Source organism: Galendromus occidentalis, unplaced genomic scaffold (assembly GCF_000255335.2).
Source record: "Galendromus occidentalis unplaced genomic scaffold, Mocc_1.1 scf7180000077121, whole genome shotgun sequence".
Classification (NCBI taxonomy): Eukaryota; Metazoa; Arthropoda; class Arachnida; order Mesostigmata; family Phytoseiidae; genus Galendromus; species Galendromus occidentalis.
This window is the reverse complement of record NW_003805109.1, coordinates 652,688-667,052: the sequence shown is the minus strand read 5'-3', so window position 1 is coordinate 667,052 and position 14,365 is coordinate 652,688. Positions and strand designations below refer to the sequence as shown.

Below are 14,365 nucleotides of genomic sequence, written 5' to 3'. Positions count from 1 at the left end.
TTCTAGAAGATCATGAAAGAGAGAGAGGTAGTGGCCAGCTCGCTCCTGTCAGAGCTCGGAATGAAAGGGTACCCGCTGAGGAGGCTCATTTTTGCGGGAGCGTCCGGAGGAGGTTTCCTAATTATTGAACGTTGAGCGTCTCGATCGTGCAACATGACTCCCTGACGTCGAGCGTCCCCAGGGACACATTGTGTATGTTTTGGAGAGACTCGGGTCCCTTGTTCGGTCCGGCGGATGAGTGTTTCGAGCGTTCATCTGGCCAAGGTAATCCAAGTCGGGCCGGAGGTCTTCTGACAACGGTGTTGTCAGCGGGGAGGTCGTTCGTTGTCGACGCCGACGACTCTTCTCGGTTCTCTTGATGGTTGCTGCCCATGTCCGGTCAGCAGCAGTCAGGTGAGCGGAGTCTCTAATCGAATTGATCACTGAATCCATTCATTCTGTTCGAAGATTGGGATCTCGAAAGAGGGATGAGATGGCATTGGAACGAGACCAAGATCTGCTAACTGCTCGTTTAATCTACTGAGAAGCTGCACACGCCGAAAGGTGCTCCATAATCGTGAAAGTGAAAACTAGTCCACGATGGAGAGTGCTGGCTGAGCCAGAATCCGAGAGTTGGCCCCTGATGATTTTCTCTCTTGTATCGAGGGCACCAGCATTCTACTATCTTTTTGGCAGTCTAAACGGAGATTGGGCGTCCGTATCAGGCTTTTTCCATGAAGGAACATCCGACCCATCAATCGCTATGCGTACGCAAAATACGGCTCGGGAATAGCATATGGAATTTTGACTGGCGTCCAACGTCAGGCGCCCAGGGGAGCTGCTTCGAACTGGCCTTGTCTATCAAAGCATTCACACTCGCAGACGCTATATTTAGATATATTCCCCTCAGAAATGTGATGATAGCTCCAATCGGTTAATCCTTGATAGCTGGTATCAGGAGGCTGCTTGTGGGTAATCGTACGTGTGCGTCTACAGCACGCAAACATGGAGTAGACTCTCGATGAAACTCCGTCTCGTGGTGCGGTGCTGTTCCTTCCCCTAAACTTTCTGGAGGCCCAGATTGCGAGAATGCTCCTGATGATGGATAGAGACATCCTCCAAGGTAACGAGCCCAAAATTGTCTCCGAACGTTGCGGAATAGTCGTCGTTATCGCAAAGTAAATTTTTTCGTCGATCGATGTATGAGAGGAATCAGAGGCGAAGTCCTGATCGGCTCTCGCTTCAAGCGGATTGTCACGCTGATCGCTGAAAGCATGCGGAGCCTCCAAGCAGAGCCTTCTCCTTCTTCTTTGAGTGAGATATGTGCTGCTCGGGAGACGCTCTGGTGCGCGGCAATCGTTCTCTCTAACAACCTTTCAATTTGTGCCAATATTCTATGGCACGATGCTATTCCGGGTCCAACATGACTCGACCAGTGCTTTTGTCTCCACATCCGTTTTCTGCGCATTTCCCCGCAATCGAAGTATAAAGAAGGCAGATTGGCGCATCGTGGCGAGACCTCTCGAGTGTCGTACCGACTCGAAAATTCTGAGCCGATTGAATAGCGATTCGTTATCACCGTTCGGACTCTACCCCAATCTCTAAATGACTTTCACCGTTTCGCTAAAGCTCACTCCGATTACGACCTCTTCTCATCGTCTAATTAAGGAAATCTAGATCCATCGAGAAGGTTCTCGATTTGTTCGAAGAGCACGATTCCCGGAAACCGGCGAGTTTATGAATTATTGCACCGATTCCGCTCCCGAACAATCTTCAATCTATTCTCCGAGCGTCTCCCGACCGAGCAAGTACGCTGCTGCAAGTACCACAATACAATCCCAGAAGATTTTTGCGACGCACGTTTTTGCGACTATCAAGGCCGATTCGGCGCCGAACCTTTACGACGCCCGACGCGAGGGTCGCTTCGCCCTCGTTAACGTGAAATAGTTTGCACACAGTGAGCCAGGTACAGGTTACATCTTGATCGTGAGTCATCATTACCGGTAGAAGCGCGAATCGGGACTGAAACCGTCATAATTAGACCTCTGCTCAGCGCAATCTGACTACGATCACCTCCGACGACAAACGCGATGGCAAACACTTGCACTCTGCTCATGATCGGGTTGAATGAACGTCGAGCCTGGTTGGCCGAATGTCAACAGAAACTGACAGACATTAAACGTATCCCGCACTCGTTCGCCGGATGAGTATTTTCCGCCCTTGACAGCGAGCCGTCGTGCTTCTAGAAAGCGTACGATCTCGCTCGAACGAATGGGAGTCGGCGCTTCTCCTCTCTCCGGGAGAGTTCGCGGACGGCATCTCGGCTCTCTCTCGGTCACTTTCTGATAGAGGCCTCATTTTCCCCAAATGTACACACACTGACTCAGAACGTCAAGCTATCGAGCGTTTGTTCCCCCTCATCCTGACGTCGAGCGTTCACCAACGAGTACTAACGCTCTGCCCCTTGTTCCTTTTCTCGTCGCAGGCGATTCCTCTCGAAGTCCTCCATCCGCCCAAGTCACCGACAACCCCAGAGTTCGTCGCCGTACAGGAGCGAACATGCCGCTCGAACTTCAAATGCGTCTGCCCCCGACGCCGCTGGCCACGTCTTCGCCGGCGGCGGCGCTCAGCGACATGTTCGACGTCCGCTTCCCGGCCCAGACGCACGACACCACGAGCATTTACATGGCCGCACAGCGACAACTCCGGATGCACAAGGAGCAAGTTCAGAGACGGTCGTCCACAAACGTTCCCCCATCGAAGAGCTGCCTGTCGAAATCAGAGCCGTCGTCGCCGACCAAGGTCAAGCGGAAGGTTTCGTTCGCCGACGACAAGGGCTTATCGCTCACGGAAGTGCGGGTGATGCAAAACGAGATTAACGAGCTTCCCCGCTGGACGCAGGCTTTCATCTGCCAGAATTTCCCCGCACGAGTAGAGAGCAACGTCGTGCAGACCTGGGACCCGCTATTCCCGCAGCCGGCTTCGGACTATTTGGCGTTCCGTAAGCGCATCGACGATCAGCTGGTGGCCCTCGAGAACGTGATCGTCAGGAAGGATGACGACCTGTTGACAGGAACAATCAAAGTGAAAAACATCACGTTTGAGAAGCATGTGTTCGTGAGAGCCACGTTCGACTCGTGGGCAAGCTACTGTGACTATCCGGCGATGTTTGTCTCGCAAGGTGCTTCCGCTCTGCCCGCCATGTTCGACACCTTCTCTTTCAGTATAAAGGTTCCGGCGTCCGCTCAGCGTTACGGCCTCATCGAAATCTGCATAGCGTATAAAACCCCGAAGGGCGAATATTGGGACAACAACAACGGCAAAAACTACAAGCTCGCATCGATTTCAAGACGGACATCGGACGTGACGACGACGCACGTCATGCCGGCCCCGCCGTTCATTCAGCCGAAATTCGCCTCAGCTTTCTCCAACTCGACCACTCGAGACTGGTCTGATTTCAGCAGTTGGAACCAGATCTTGTCTCAAGGGCCGTATTGGTAGATCCAGGCACGCGATCCGCGAAAAGTGATGAGCCCCCCTTCTGTGTGACGCGAGAGAGAGAGAGAGGGAAGAGCTCGTTCGGAAGTATCAACGATGGCAACAATAGAAGCAGCATCAGCAACGCAGAGGATGTCGACGACGATCAACGAATGTTATTTAGTGAATTCTACGAGAGACCTGTACTTTGAGGTAGTACACTGTTTGAATGCCCCGCGAACGCTTTTTTTCCAGCAACTGTTATGGAGGGGCTTCAGCATCTTACGCCTATTTCACACTCGGAACGACGCGAGAGCGAACTTTTACAAAGCGACGACCCGGACTCCGCGAAATAAAAATGCGACGACGACGACCTTGTTCGTGATAGTGAGTGTTTAGGAGAATTGGGCGTGCAAGGAGCGTCCATCGACTACTGAAGTCATACGAACGAGAATCATTCTGCCGGCCCGGAAATGAAAGCACGTGATCATGGACCGGAAGATATGGAGATGCTCTGCTCCCCGATGTCCATTCGATCGTAGGCTTAACTGTAAATATCTTGAATTGAGCGTCGGTATGAAAGTTGGTATGAAAGCTCGAAGAATGGATGTAGAAATGTAAATACACGATGTTTTACACGAACAAAGATCCGCGCACCCTTGAATTGGTAGATCGAATATATATTTTATTTATCGTAGTTTGGTCCCTCAAAGGTCGGAACACAACGAATATCAAATTCTCCAAACGATTGATTGATTGATTGTTGACTGATTGAGTTCCTGAAAACCTGATAGTTGCAATATTGTCCGGGAATGTGTGAGGAATATTTCCACTGCGCAGAACGAGAGGGAAGAGCTCTCGCAGAAGTCCAAAACCTAGTCTACGATATGGAATCTAGAAAAAATGATCTGCAAATTCTCCAATAAATACATGATGAATCGTGGGACGCTGGTGTTACCTCTAATAAAAGTTGGGATACACACTGTAGACTCAAGAATCGAGGATCTGGAGCTTTTCGAAAGTCGAATATCGCTCGAGCCGAACTTTCCTGGCCAATTACCGATGCATGTCCTGTGGAATTTCCAGCCGACGTTCTCAGCGAATCGTCGATCTTGATCGAATGCAGTCCTGCGTGTGTCGAGATACAGATAGCGAGTTCGAAACGTCGGAGATTCCCGTCTCCGAAACCTATCTTCGTCCATTCCGTTCAATGGTCTGGAGCTCTTGAGACAGCCTTTCGGGAGAGGTGAAGAGGCTTCCACCCGGTTCGATTGAAGGGACCCCGGAGTTTTCAACGCAGCTCGACGCGACTTCCGCGTCATATCCTCAGCAGTCCTTTCAGAATCGCGCGACACTGCGAAGCTCTTCCTGGGGCCAAGATTTTGTGACGGAGCCTGTTTGTCCCGATATGCTCGACAGCGTTTTTCCGCGCACGAAACTTGTTTTCATCGAGTTTGATCTCCACGGTCTTCTGATGGGCGAGAGGGGATTATGACTGCTTATCTTGTTTATTGTACGCAAGAACAAACTAATTGCGCCATTGAAAACCAAGAAGCGTTCCTCGAGATTTCGCGTGCTCTGGGCAGCGCATCGACCCGTGATCCGCGACACGGATTTCTGTGATGGTATTCGAAAGGGAGCTTTCCACGACGCCCTCCGTGCCGATCGCGAATCGCTCCTCTCGCCTAATCAGATAAATAACCGGGTGATTCGCGATCATGAAAGAAACTCCTCGAGCTGAGAGCCAAAATTGCTACGATGGATCAAGTCGAGTCCGATCCCGGACGACAAGTCTGCACGATTCTCACTCAGTCTCAGAGGAAACCGCGCTCCGAGAGCTCTCCAGCTGGAGACAACGGATTGCCAAGACGGCTTATCCAGTCGATCCCGAGGAATCTAGAGAATGTTTCGCTTCACACGAGATTCAAAGTACGGAGAGGGGGGGGTCCCCTTTTCTGCGTCCTGCAGTCGGCTCTGTGGTAAGCTTCGGCAACGTTCCGACCTGATCTCTCGTATCGCGCGCTCTGACTCCTGTGAATCTCGAGCTGGATCAGATTCCGAAGGAATGATGGGAAGGGAGGAAGGAAGGGCGAGATAGCCTTCCATGGAGATCCAGTTCCCCCACATTTTCGACGTAGAAGTACCGCGCTCAGATGAGCGCGGAGGAGCTGACTGCAAAATGCCTCACGGAGCCTCGAGCACCACGGTTCGGACGGGCCGAGACATGTGCTCGGAGATCCGTCCCTCAATCATCGGTTGCTCGGAAGGAATAGCGACCTCGATACTCCAGTGTTACCGTAGGGCATCAGCAGGTCTCCATCGGGGTTGCCGTCGGAGCTGCCCGGCTGCCGAATATGAGTCCGCGATCTCCCAGGAGAACAACCTCAGCATGGCGTATGCGGGTCGGCATGTCATGGGCGGAGCGGTCTGCACGCGCGGCCGTGCATCGGCAGATTTCGGAACGGTCGAGACTCTTTTTTCGAGTAATGAATCAGGGCACCACGTGGTATGAATATCGGGTGAATTATATTTATCTGAGGAGCATATAGACTTGCCCTCGGTCTTCGGAATCCTGTCTCTCGTATGCGATTGCGATAGAAAATTCCGGGATCGTCTATCGCCTTCACACGCTAACGCTCGAGAAGCCGATGCATATCGCTGTATGTTGTCATTAGTGGCAGAATCCTCATCAATCATGGACCTTCCGGAGATGGCGATAGAAATTAGTTCTGTCATCATTGATGCAACCATCGCACAAACCTGGTCCTTCAAAGTCAACGTTTGAGCTCTAGATGGCTCCATGAAAGTCAATCTATAGGGTTCGAGGATCGTATCAGAATGAGGTGTCGAGGAGAGATAAGGCAGACGCTTAAGGGAAATATCTCTCACCGTCGAGACCGCCTGCTAGATCGGATTATTCCCCGATTCGGCATACTGCGGAAGGTGACAGATTCCAAAGATTTTTTTCCGGCTCAAGCAAAATCTCCCCGCATACGCGATGTGCGGTTGCATCGGGGCCCATCATTCACCTTAAGTTTCCATCGTTCCCGGAAACCATCGAAAGGAGTCTCGAAAGACAGCGTCCTAGACGAAGGCGTTGTCAAGTCGAGTGCGGAGTAACGTATTTCTCCCTCCTCCCATCCCCTCTTCCAGCCATAATCTAAAGGGGAGCTTATTCCGGAAAACTCCATCAGAGAGGAGGAACTTCCCCCCGACAGAGTAACAGTTCTATTTAAGCGGATGGATAAAATATGAAGATCGAGAAGAATGAATCGATCGATGCTTAGCGAGGTCTCCGTGTTCTCGCCGTGGATCATTGCGAATGCTCAACGCTGCTTTTTCTCTGATGATTGAAGAGGACAGATCGCCGCTTATACCGCAAGCGACCAATCACGCAGTCTCTAGAGAATATCAGTGTGGGCCGGGGCGTGCTGAGAGCGAAAGATTCATCGACGGAGCTCAAGAAGCGCCGACACTTGGTCAACGATCCGACACCATGGCTTGAGCGCAGCAATCGGCACCTTCGGAGTCAAGCCTGGAGAGATGATGCTCTGAGGAAGCCATCGGCATCCGGCCTAGTTGGTATTCAGCGTCTCCGCAGGAACTAATTTCGAGGCATTTCTCGACGCTCTGGGAATTGAGGAGCTCTGATTCCGGGAGTGAATGTTGGAAGAGCTCGAATCCTCTTCGCAAATAACCCTTAGGAATTCTTGAGCCGTGGGAATCCCCGAGGCGATCGAGCAGACATCATCTGTTACTACACCTCATCCTTCCCGAGGTCCGCAGGCGCCGTCTTCAAGGAGCAAGCGCAAGTGGAAAAACGGAGAAGCAACTCGAATTATGGCTCGTCGGAGCGTGACGCCGTTCCGAAGACGTGTGAGCCCTCGATATCTGATGAGTTGCTACCAATAATGATGCCGATACGTGAGAAAAGAGATTTATTTTCTTAATTCTTTTTACAGAAACTCTCGTCAAGCGAGCCGTACGCTTCGTTACCCGGCTTCGGAAAGATTCTTTCAAACAACGAACTCTCTTCAATTCTTCACTTAATATCATTTTTCACTTCGCGTCGAGCTCGCCCTCCTTTCGTTCGTCTATGTATTTATTATTAGGAAAATATTTTACAGTCAATTATGATTTGTTGCTGTGCCCGTAGACTCGTTCCTATGTCTCAAAGATCGTCTTCGTCTTGGTTCTGGGCTGACATCAGTGTCGGATAATTCATCACCAGGTTCGTTGGCGGCAACTGCCTCCAGACCTTCAGAGGGCTCTTCTTCTGGTCCTGAGTGGTATTCGGTCGCTTGCTCCTCGACATTAGCAGCAGCAGCAGATGCAGTAGCAGAAGTTTCACTGGGTTTTTCGCTTTTCGAAGACGAAGCGAGATGACTAGCACGCACTCTCCAGAGGGAGCTATTCGGCAACAGAGTGTTGAGTAAGAGATTCTCAACAAACTGAGCGCGATCGGGACCCACAGATCTCGAGCTTCTTCCTTGTTTGGAACTCCGCGCTCCTCCCTCATTCAAATATCTGGCCAACAAAAACTGTGAGCTTCCCGTGCCGTTATCAGCTGCACCGAAAGCGCCCTGCCGGTCACCGGGCATGATCCCTGCGACTCCCCCAGCCAACGATCCAATCGACATCGAAGGATCCAGAGAGTTGTGGTTACCGAGGCTGGCTCGAGACGGTCCTCGACGAGGAATCTTATCGAGCTGCTGCCGGCTCATCTGAGGGTTCTGCCGGTCCATCTGGAAGAGCCAATTGATTTCTATTGTTAACACCCCTTAGCTCCATACCCCACTTGTGTACCTGGCACACATCCCTCCTCGAATCCCTGATAACGACGATCGTCCACTGACCTGCATTTGCAGCTGCTGGATGGTGTGTTGGGCAGATGAATTCTGACCATTGTGGTTTCTTCTTCCCGCAGCTGTGAGTTGCGATAAGATTTCGGTAATGGATTCCATCGTCGATTCCCGAGGTGACAAGGGGGCGGAACCGAAAGGCATCCTCCGAGATGCACCTCGGGGTAGACCCCCGCTGCTGCCGGCACTGCCGCGACTTGTCGCGCCGCCTCTCAGAAGCATTCGTCGACTCTGAGTGCAAATTGAATCACCGATGAGAATTATCCTAAAGTCTCTTCTGATGGCTCCCGGGAAACAAAGAGAGGAGCAGGGAAGCAGGATCGCATAATGGAGCGAGATGTAGTACCTGTTGCCGGTCGTGCGGTTCCGAATGAGGGTCATCTTGCGCCGCTCGGTGCTCTCGCTGTATGTGTGCGACGAAGTCCAAAACAACGTTATTGGGTTCCCCACCCGGTTGAGAGGCGCAGATCGGGCACACCTTGAGAAAGAAAAATTCATTCATCATACTCAGAAACACCAGCGCTCAGCTGATCGCGAACAGATGTCTAGGAGCTGGTCGGCGCGGCTTCGGATGCGTAGGTGAGATCCAACAGCGAGCGAAATTATCACAAATTGTGGATAATCTCGCGAGTATCGGCCCTGATCGATGTGATGCTCACCACTTCAGTTGCAAGATCCGCGTGCTCACAGCACACATGGTCGTATAAGGTTGCTTCCGTCAGGCCCATTTTCGCGCAGTAGGGACAAGTCAGTGATAACGGAACTTCTGATTGAAGCGATGCGCTCTCTCCCTGGTAGTAAAGTTCGTACTCTGCTCTCGGAAGCATACACTGCATGGCGTGCGACGACAGATGTCTCGCGCTAAAATACGGACATTGAAACATTACCATTTGACAATCGATAATCTCGAGCGGCGGCGCCGACTCGTTTCGATACGCGATAACTGGTCACGATGTGGAGCTCAAGACGTTCGACTCTTTGAGGCCGAGAGCTCAAGATGGATGATTTCGGACTTCATCGATTGAAAAATTCACCTCGTCTCCGTGGCGGACTCAGGGCCGACTTACCTCGTCGCTCCAGTCTCGAAACAGCTGCCGCACAAGTCATAGTCATAGCATACGAGACATTTGTAACGCCGTCCTTTGAAATTGCTGCGGAGACATGAGTCGCAAGAAACGCCTGCAATTCGAACGGGAAAGAAGAGATTAGGTGGGATCTGGGGTGTCGTAGGTTCTCTCCTGTGAAATGCCTCTCGCTGAAACGAATCCACGACGGTCGACAACCTGGGGCATTCGATTTCAGCACGGGCAGCACCAAGGGCGATGCGTCGGAGTTGGACATCGCGGAAGCACCGGGGGTATTCGAATCGTCTCGTGTGTATCTGATCGGATAAGAATACGACGAGCGACCATGTATTTAGCAGAAGGACGTAAACAAGAAAGCGAAAAGACGACCTATCAGTGATCCCTGGCCTTTTGCAATCCGAAATGTCATCCTGCCGGGACAACGTCGTTGTCCGAGGGGTCGAGGTGTTGACAGGAAGAAATTTGGTGACCTATCGCTCGTTCTGCCGGACCGATGCCCATGCGCACAAATTTTATTCTGATAATAACTCGCCGATATGGAGGAACCATTTCATTTGAAAGCGTGTGAACGATCCAGAAGGAGCCGTTTCCTAAATGGAGAGCTTCCTGCACGGGAAATTCTACACGGGCTCGTCGCATGTTCGATTCTCATCGGCGAGGCGACAAGCTATCCAGAACGCTCCCCTGCCTTCATACGGACCCGGGCGAGGAGCTCCATCGGCCATGGGGTTATCCACGGGGTTGCCAGAGTTCGCGAGAAGGATTCGTCCGGCGAGTGAGATCACGTCGTCGCATGCGCAACTGCCTTAGACGAGTCTCTGTCCCTTCATGGTTCTCTTGTTGACCTACCCTCATGCCGAGACATTTCTGAGTTGTTCCGCTGTGTGCACCATGTACTTCGAGTGTCCGAAGTCTTTGGCGCAACTTCTCAATGCTTCTGGAGACAGTTTGCCGAGGTCAGCAACTCGATGCGCTCTTCCCGATACAAAGAAACTAATAATAATTATTGCAGAGCCCAAGCACAAGAAACATAACACTGTGTGTCGGTAAAGAGAAGACCAAGTGGCTGCTACAAGCAGAGAGCCGCTCCAGAGATGGGCCGTCACGGGGAAGTCTTTATTCGAATGCTGTCATCTCACCAGACTCGCTTTTCTGAAAGCTGAAGGCTCACAGCGGCGGCTCTCTTCCCTGTCGGCTTTTCCGCGGCGCATGCGCTAAAGAATACGCTGACTGAGTCTACGCCGGCGCGCGAGTTCGAATGCCAGAGCTGAATGGAGTGCCCTTCTAGCTGTTGTAGGACCTCAAGTCGGGACCACATGGCTAAATCAGTAAAATCCGGTTCGAAGTTCCATTTCGAGTGCAGGATTAACCCGATCGATTCCGAAAACATCAATCGCCAGAGAAGCGCGAACATTGAGGAGCGGTCGGAGAATGACGGCTGAAACGATCGAGGATCGTCCTCTCGACCGCGATCATAGATTACTGTCACCCCTCATTCAACTTCGCGTCGGTCGTGACGGTCATGAGATAACTATCTTCGTCTTTTTCCCGTCGCTCTCATTAGAGATCACGGTACGCGAATGAGGAGAAGCAAATGACTATTGTGACGTTCCGATAACGAAGGGCAGGAATGATGCCCAGCTTTATTGCTAGATCTGGTATTTATACCCGATGGCGTTGACATCGCCAGCGCATCAATCGGACACGCAACCGGCCTTGGACGTCCGCGACCGGAAAGGTCGGAGATCTTTCGCATTGAGGGTCCGGAGCGATGAGCTCCGCGTCGCAGATCTTGAACCGGGAGCGGTTGCGACGGAGCAAGCCTCGGGGGTTCTCCCGGCAGAACTGCGGTGAACCCAAAGAGCAATTGGAACGGCGTTTTGCGTAGCGACTCGCTGGGCGACGTATTAATACAGAAAGCGATCTTCGGGAGGAGATCGGGTACTGACGTTTCCCCCTCCATAATCAAAGCTGTCAAGCGATCCTTCACAGTACGAATGGTCCGTTCCACTAGACACTAGATGATGGACTAGGGGTGTCCCTGTCCTCAGGGCTCAATGCGAACCGCAGCTCCGCGCTTATGGTGAATCCCGGTGAAGGGATATTCCCAGCGTGAACGTCTGCCAGAGCTTGTTCTGGAAAAGAAGAGAACGAGGAATTAGGTACTATCTCAACATAAGAATTTCTGAAGATTTTCCGATATCCAACATTTTCGTTCTCGCGAGCGAGCGATTTCCAACGAGCTACGAAATTGAGGTGCGCACAACCTCAGTTTGAAATATGTATCTTCATTCATCATATCTCATATCCTAGAAGAGTTCATATTAATTATTCTTGAATCGCTGTCGGCCCGCTGAATCGGACGCAACATTCTCGCAGAGTCCTGGGGAGCATGTGAATGACTGATCTCTCGATTGCCAGAAGCTTCAGAAAGGGATATCGGATGAAAAGAAGAGACCAGAGCACAGGCCGGGAACCTTTCAGTCGACAAGACTTTTCCCGCTCAAACGACTCGCCTGCCCTATTTATATATTGATATATTAATTTCGTCGCTATGTATGACAACTCTCCGGGAAGGTGTCCTGGGCAGTGTCGTTTGACAGACTATTTCGACACGTCGCGTCGCCGCGGCGTGCTCATGCAGGTAGAACAGAGCTGAGTCGGTGAGAAGTTGAGGCCATTTCTCTTTGACACACCAATAGATTAGGATAGACTCGAGTGCGACTATACTGCACAGAAGGAAAATACACTTGGGGACATCACCTAATTCAATGGCAGCGAAGAGAGAGCTAGTTAGATTTGGCATCGGTGGGTATATCCTCCTCATGACTGCAAAGCTTCGTCTATCCGTCGTCCTCTCGACAACAACCCTCGGAAACATTGACGCTTACACGGGAGGGATAGAAGAAGAATAAGAAGAAAGAGGGCAGGGAAGGGTCCTCTCATCAGTCATAGTCTATAACTACCTACTTTGAAGCACGTCGAAAACCTGTGCTCAAGTATTCAAGTAAAGTCGAACCAATAAGTGAACCTATCATAAAAAACTATTCACACACGGCGTTAGCGCTGTTCGAAATGGAGATATCACCGATTGCGTCATACGGAATCCAGCTCATGTGGGACAAGATGACACCGGACCAACTCGAGAGGCTCGATAAACTGAAGACCAGTTTCCTTAAACGGGCACTCAGCGTTCATCGATCATCGAGAAACAGACTTGTGTACCTGCTCACCGGAACCAAGACGATGACGGAACAGTTAAAGGACCAATTTGCGCTGAAGGAAACCCCACAGTTCGAAGCACTACGGACCCGTTGGATTGAAAAATTCAGCGAAGTAGATCTGACCTTTTGGGAACTACCAGCGATGAAAACAGAGTGGTGGAAGGGTCCGAAATCTGCGCAAAGACATCGACTCACACGTGGAGCGATGCACGGATACCATCACTTGATATGCACGAGAAGACAAAACCACGACGTCGACGACGATTGCACTTGTACTCTCTGTGGCGAGACGTGTGAGACATACCACCTGTACAACTGCCACCAGGCAGACAAATTTGACTGGGAGCTCGAGAGGGCCCAACTACCGTAGTTTCAAACATGTATACACTGATAACTGTGATATAGAAAACCAACTACTCCTAAACATAGGAATAAATGTCTTTCAATCTTCGAAATAAAAAACTATTCACTCTGCATCGGCGCTATGAGGTCGATGTGAACGGCACCGGCGGCTAAGCTGTGATTCAAAAAATCTCGTGCAGGTCGACGCGATCTCAAATTCGAACACAATAGGTCTGAGCATCCGGCTGACTAGGCGCTCGGCCGGACCGACATTCGGTGCCGACGGACGAATCGACCGATGGATAGACGGACGGAAGGAAGCAGGATGTCCTATTCTTTCCATCGGGCACCAACTTTCTCGGAGCGCCTTCTTTCTATCACTATGTAGTACATTCCTTCCAGCTGTTTGCCTGGAGCTCCAATGTCATTATATTGTAGTCAAGGTTTGTTGCTATCGTGACCTACATACGCCGGTACTGGCGGCGCGCCGCCAGTACCGACGCAAAGAAAGGTTTCTTCATTTACTCACCGAAATTTGTTTTCATGGCGTCCATGATTTGGAGCATGCCCTCGATGGTCTCGAAGCGGTCACTCGTAACTCCTGGCACGACAAGGCCCTTGTCCATCTCACGTGGTGAGATTCATTGCACGTTATGCTCGCTCAAGTATTTCTTAAATCAGTGGTTCCCAAACTTTTTCCTCTGCGGAACCTCTAGAGGTTCCGCAGAGGTTCCGTGGGTAGCTTTTGGGGTTTCGCGCACCCCGCCACGGAACCCAAGGGTTCCACGGAACCCAAGGGTTCCGCGGAACCCCGTTTGGGGACCTCCGTCTTAGATCACAACCGCAAGCAAGTGAGAGCTCGAGGCGCGTATCTGGAGAAACTTGGGAGAAAGTGGCGCCACTAAGATGGCGCTGCTCGGTTGTTGGAAACTACCGCCGGCCGCCCTCAATATGGCGTCTTCGGTTTGTACGCCCGTACGCTTTTTACGGCGTACTTTTGTACGCTTGTACGTATGCTGAGGATAGCGTACAATTGTACGTATGTTTAGTCCATGGGAGGTGCGTACAAGAAAAACGCGGCGTAAAATTCCACAAAAATGGAACCTCACCATGGGGGAGGGTACACGATGAGACTAATGATCTTTGCTGAATATTTGACAGTGATCAGGCGGTCCCCTCCACATTTTTTCGGCTCGGATTTTCAGACATGCCGCATCACACGGGATTACGCAGTATAACGAAGCATCCCCTGGTGTAATAGAATTCATCTAGGTGGCTAGGTATCTAGGTAGCTCCCCCCCCGCGGCAGTATCTCCAATCCCATCTCCTGGATCTAGAATCAGATCCCCAGGCTCCACTCACGGATACGAGCAGCCCATCAGAATCGTCCGCGTCG

The 14,365-nt window shown here is 51.3% G+C and overlaps 2 protein-coding genes across 3 annotated transcripts; one reads left to right on the top strand and one right to left on the bottom strand.

Moving 5' to 3' along the window:
* The first annotated feature begins 211 nt into the window (after positions 1-211).
* On the top strand, positions 212-3,539 carry LOC100908070 (protein phosphatase 1 regulatory subunit 3C-B). Of its 2 annotated transcripts, none has more exons than XM_003741040.2 (2): positions 212-393; positions 2,465-3,539. In XM_003741040.2, the coding sequence occupies exons 1-2, from the start codon at positions 372-374 to the stop codon at positions 3,478-3,480; spliced, it is 1,038 nt and encodes a 345-aa protein (XP_003741088.1). In that variant the 5' UTR covers positions 212-371; the 3' UTR covers positions 3,481-3,539. The 2 variants fall into 2 exon arrangements, with proteins under 2 accessions (XP_003741088.1, XP_003741089.1); XM_003741041.2 differs by lacking the exon at positions 212-393 and adding an exon at positions 979-1,102.
* Positions 3,540-7,391: 3,852 nt separating this feature from the next.
* LOC100908589 (E3 ubiquitin-protein ligase KCMF1) lies at positions 7,392-10,449 on the bottom strand. The gene is made up of 6 exons (XM_018638656.1): positions 10,253-10,449; positions 9,386-9,497; positions 8,978-9,179; positions 8,665-8,796; positions 8,313-8,549; positions 7,392-8,201 (listed from the first exon to the last, which is right to left on the bottom strand). Exons 1-6 carry the CDS (start codon positions 10,266-10,268, stop codon positions 7,584-7,586), a joined length of 1,317 nt encoding a protein of 438 aa, XP_018494172.1. The 5' UTR covers positions 10,269-10,449; the 3' UTR covers positions 7,392-7,583.
* Positions 10,450-14,365: the final 3,916 nt, after the last annotated feature.

Coding starts and splice junctions, on each gene's coding strand:
- LOC100908070 (XM_003741041.2), top strand. CDS start 1,069: ATGCTCCTGATGATGGATAGAGACATCCTCCAAG. Junction 1,103..2,464: donor GGATAGAGACATCCTCCAAG/GTAACGAGCCCA, acceptor TTCTCGTCGCAG/GCGATTCCTCTCGAAGTCCT.
- LOC100908589 (XM_018638656.1), bottom strand. Junction 9,180..9,385: donor TTCGAGACTGGAGCGACGAG/GTAAGTCGGCCC, acceptor TCCGTATTTTAG/CGCGAGACATCTGTCGTCGC. Junction 8,797..8,977: donor CGGATCTTGCAACTGAAGTG/GTGAGCATCACA, acceptor TTCTTTCTCAAG/GTGTGCCCGATCTGCGCCTC.